The sequence below is a fragment of the Apis dorsata genome, unplaced genomic scaffold (assembly GCF_000469605.1).
Source record: "Apis dorsata unplaced genomic scaffold, Apis dorsata 1.3 scaffold_263, whole genome shotgun sequence".
NCBI lineage: Eukaryota > Metazoa > Arthropoda > Insecta > Hymenoptera > Apidae > Apis > Apis dorsata.
Window position 1 is genome coordinate 441,884 of NW_006263541.1, and position 4,420 is coordinate 446,303.

At 42.1% G+C, this 4,420-nt stretch overlaps 1 protein-coding gene and 1 long non-coding RNA gene across 7 annotated transcripts in view; both read right to left on the minus strand.

The window, feature by feature from the left end:
- Positions 1-4,420, minus strand: part of LOC102676514 (neo-calmodulin-like) — a 56,974-nt gene that overhangs the window by 21,533 nt on the left and 31,021 nt on the right. Inside the window, exon 1 of one of the 6 annotated variants that reach the window (XM_006616426.2) lies at positions 1,715-2,266. The exons of 4 other annotated variants lie outside the window; for them this stretch is intronic. In XM_006616426.2, the coding sequence (XP_006616489.1) occupies positions 1,715-1,804 (90 nt within the window). In that variant the 5' untranslated portion in view covers positions 1,805-2,266. Of the gene's footprint in view, positions 1-1,714; positions 2,267-4,420 lie in introns of those variants that run through there. One more of the 6 variants, XM_006616424.2, reaches the window with a different exon arrangement.
- LOC102676423 overlaps positions 2,518-4,420 on the minus strand; it is a 12,416-nt gene continuing 10,513 nt past the window's right edge. Inside the window, exon 2 of the long non-coding RNA XR_421897.2 lies at positions 2,518-2,591. This is a non-coding gene — a long non-coding RNA (uncharacterized LOC102676423). The remainder of the gene's footprint in view (positions 2,592-4,420) is intronic.

A 4,420-nucleotide genomic window follows, 5' to 3' on the forward strand; every position in this document is an offset into this window, starting at 1 on the left:
TAAATGTATCGGCCTCGAACAACGTTCGTTAAATAATTGAATCTTTAACGTATGCCTCATGTTTCATTCCTCGCTCGATACTCCCTCTTACTCTTCCCTCTCCCCCTACTTTTCGAAATGAACACCGCTACGTGTCAACCGCTATTCCCTCCTCCTCCCCCACCTCCCCCAGGAGGGAAATACGCGTGCGTATTCAGAAGCGAACGCGACAAGCCGAAGGGAGGCAAGCTAAACGACCTGGTTAAACGCGAATAAAACGAGAGAGAGAAAGAGGCGCGCACATACACGAAGCTGGTTCACGCGTGTAGAAGGCTTTTTTTAGGGATTAGGGATGTTTTCAAGAGGATACCGCCGCGTAATCCGGCGAAAGTAAAGCGCGATAAGAATATTCTCTCGAAATATTCTGTCTCTGTTTCGTACGTAACGAATCCATTTTTGAGAATTGAAAGAGTTGAAGAAAGTAATTCGTTCGATTATTGTTTCGATTATTTTCAGATTATCGCGATCTTTTAGAGAGGATATTTATTCTCGCGAATATTTATTCCCCCTCTTGCGGAAAATTCTTCGTTTTCTCCGACGATTGATTAGCATTAAATGAGAAAGAGAGAGAGAGAGAAATTTTCCGCTATTTGCAACGATCAATCAACTATACATCTTTCGCGTAAAATAACTTTACGTCTTCTTGAAAAATTTCATCCATCTCGCGGTACTCTCGACGGAAAATTCGTTCCCTCGATAAGCGAATCGATAATTGATTAGCAAGGAGCGGCCAGCAAAACCGACAGGCTCTTAATTATCGCGGAAGCAGAAAGCAAAAGAAAAGAAAAAAAAAGGAAAAAATGGAATGTATTCCGTGCGAAAAGCGATTCGAGCAACGGATTTGGGAAAGTTGGCCGTCCGGTCGAAGAAGGATTTAATTTCCGTCCCTCGATAGAAACGACACGAAGGGGATCTTAAACGAGCTCTCTTATCTCCTCTCTCTCTCTCTCTCTCTCTCTCTCTCTCTCTCTCTCTCTCGTTGCTCAAACTTTGAACTAGATCGGATGGATGGAAACCATTAGCTTCGTTCGACCGAATTATTACTCCAAAGACGATAATAAGCCCGACGAGTTGCTTCTTTCGAATTATAATCGGCATTAATTTTTTCCAAAGCAATAATCCGGATCTCTTTCGAATCTCGTATCTTTTCCCCTCCCTCCTCATTTCAACCGTATTATTTCATCGAGAAAAAGACTTAGCACGCGCTGACTCCTTAATAACCCAGATATTTATCACCTCGCATACATTAATCTTGGATTATTATTTAATGTACGTCGAGATTCATGCGGATGTGAACGCGCGCATGTACGTTTAAAAATTGTTATCCAAAGTGTGATGCAAGAAAAAAAGAATCGTTCTACACAATGGAAGATAGAAAGAAGAAAGAGGTAAAGTGTGTTAAGGTATAGCCAAGCTAGCTCAAACTTTGATTTCGTCCTTGAAAATCTTTTCCATTTTCCGTCTCTTTGCCGAGTTTTGTTGTAGAAAAAAAAAAAAAAAAAAAAAGGAAAAAGAAAAGAAAAAGATGGCGAAAAAAAGATTCGAAATGTTCGTAAAATATCGAACGTCGTCGGTTCAAAAGAATTCTTTCGAAAGAATTCGGTGGCTGAATCGTGGTCGTTTTTTCGCAAATGAAGAAGAAGAAACAAAAAAAAAAATCTCGTCTCGATATTACCTTGCTCCTATTCCTTGGTCCTCCGAAATCCTCCTTGCTGGTCTTCCGCCTCTTGTCTTTCAGGATCATTCTCGCCGCAGCGAACGCCATCGTGTCCACGCACTTTCCCCTCGTTCGATCAGCTTCGAGATTCGAGCACGACTTTTCTTTTTTCTTCTTTTTTTTTTTTTTTTCGATAGACACAAACCACAGCCGAGCGAAATATAAACACGATTCTCTTACGGATATACTTACGAATACGAATTTGAGATTCTTTTTTCTCTTTTTTTTTTTTTTTTTTTTGGTATCCTTTTATTGCTTCTCGATCACACGGATTATCGTTGATATTATCGAAGTATTTGGAAGTTGTTTTACAGCTACGATACGTATCGATACGATTGACATACGACGAGTGTGTGTGTGTGTGTGTGTGTTGAATTTTAATTGAATATCTTTTCTCTTCTTCTTCTTCTTCTTGCTACGTTTGTACTACGCGGATATATCTCGATGATTCCTCCTCTTCTCCCTCCCTCTTCTCCTCATATATCGGCTAGACTATAACTATATATTTGTATATATATATATATATATTGACCCTCGTCTCTTCTCGATNCGACGTCTCGCGCCGCTATCTCTGTTTCCTCTCGGCTCTCGTGGGCAGATTTCACGGAAGCTCGACGAGGACATTTGCCTGTCCCTGCCTGTCACCGTTATTTCCGCTCGATTCCTCCCTCGCCACTGTTCCTCCACGTGTGAACGCGAACGCCCCCCCTCTCTCTCTCCTCTCTCTCTCTTCCTTTTGTCTCTTTCCTTTTGCGGCTCTTTCCTCTTCTACGAACGACTACATTCCAGGCGATGCGAGCCGCAGCTGATGCGTCCTCATGGCTCGAAACGTTATCTGCGTAAGGTCGGTTAGTTGCTAGTTGATAGTTGTGGATCTAGTTAAAGAAAGGAGGAGGGGGAGGAGGAGGTTGGACTCGAGGAGAGAGAATGAAAAGGAAGGTGCACACCCTGCTTTCAACAATTATATAAACGGGCTATTCTCGTCTAAATTTATAAATCTTTCTTCGTTGAAGGCAACAATAACAACAACAACAACAACAGGAGTATTCCAAATTTTCTCTCCAGCGGCCTTCGATGGGACTCGAGGATCCGAAAGAGGCGCTCTTTTCCACCCTTGCGGATTCGTTGCGCGAGGGGGAGGGGAAGAAAGTGGTCGTAAAAAATGGCGCGAGAGTGGCGAGAAGTGGAAAGGTGGTAGTTCCTTTCCGAAACTTTTCTAATTAAATTCGCTCGCCTAACGCCTCGATAGATTTTGAAAAGAAACGCGACGAGAAAGGAAAAAGGAGGAAGAGGAGGAGGGGGGGGAGGAAGTGCCGAACGAGCCGCGCTTTTTCCCTCTCGAAAAAATCCCGCGGAGAGGAAAAAACGTGAGCGGCAGCCACTCAAGCGCGGCAAATCTTGCTCTCGGCTTTCACAGTCTTCCTCGATAAAAATGAAAAAGAAAAAAGAAAAAGGAAAGGGAGAAGAGAAGAAAAACTTGATTCAAAAAACCGCGCGACACCGCGCCCGAGTCATAAAATAATCCAATTTGCGCGTTAATAGCGGAGGTTTTAATTCTCCTCGACGAGGAGAGAGAAAGAGACACGCCAAAAGATTATCCTCCCCCCTTGTACCTCCCCCTTGTTTCCCTCGACACGTGTCACGAATAACGTCTCTCTTTTTAAACGATTCGCGGATTACGATTTCGAGATACGATCGCCCTCGCAACTTTCGCTTTGATTAGAACGAGAATCTAAAGAACTCTGTTTACGTTCAATTAAATCGTGAAAAACAACGTGGAGGAACGGATTTTCTTTTTTTGTAGAAAAGAAGTAACGAAGAAGAGGAACGACGAAACTGAATAATAAGAAATTTTCTCGTGAATATTCCACGAATATAATTGACGGCAGTAAATGCGAATTAAAAGAAGCGAGCACCGTCGAGCCATATTTTCGCTAAAATTCGAATATTCGACGTAGTCTTTAAACGCTTAAGCGATGCAAATATTGATCCGACTTTAAATAAAAAAAAAATTGCATTCTTGCAAAAAAATCTGGAGGAGGAAATTCGAATCATTTCACCTTGGAAATTTCGCTCGATATTTTTGCCAAGAAATAAAAATTAACACGTTGGATAACGAGGCGCGATAGTATCGTGGATTGATGCGAAATAACGAGTTTTATATGATATAAATACGTCAAGCTAAGGATGGAATGGCGTTCCAATAACAAACGAGAATCGCGAAACGGCCTTTTACGATTAATAACGAGACCGAGCGAGGAAAGGGGGAGAGCGTTGGAATAATAAAAGCCTCGGTTAAAAATTCTGTCTATCGGTGTCTAAAACTCCCTTAACACGTGCGGTATCGTCTCGATCCGATTGATCGATCTTTTTGGAGGAAGCTACGAAGCGTCACACTATATCCTGTTCCAATGCGTCGCCGAATTTTTCTACGGAATTCTGCGAAATAAAAACGAAATAATAATTCACGTAGTCACGGTTTTACTCGGCTCTCGTGTTACGGTTAAATAAATTATGCCCCCCTTATCGATTGTGCCGTTGTAATCTAAAATCAGACAACGTGTTTCCGCGAATCGTATCTGATTCGATTTCCGTCACCGGGTGACGCATCGGTGTCGATAATGTGTGTGTGTGTGTTCGTTTCATATATGAAAAAAAAAAAAA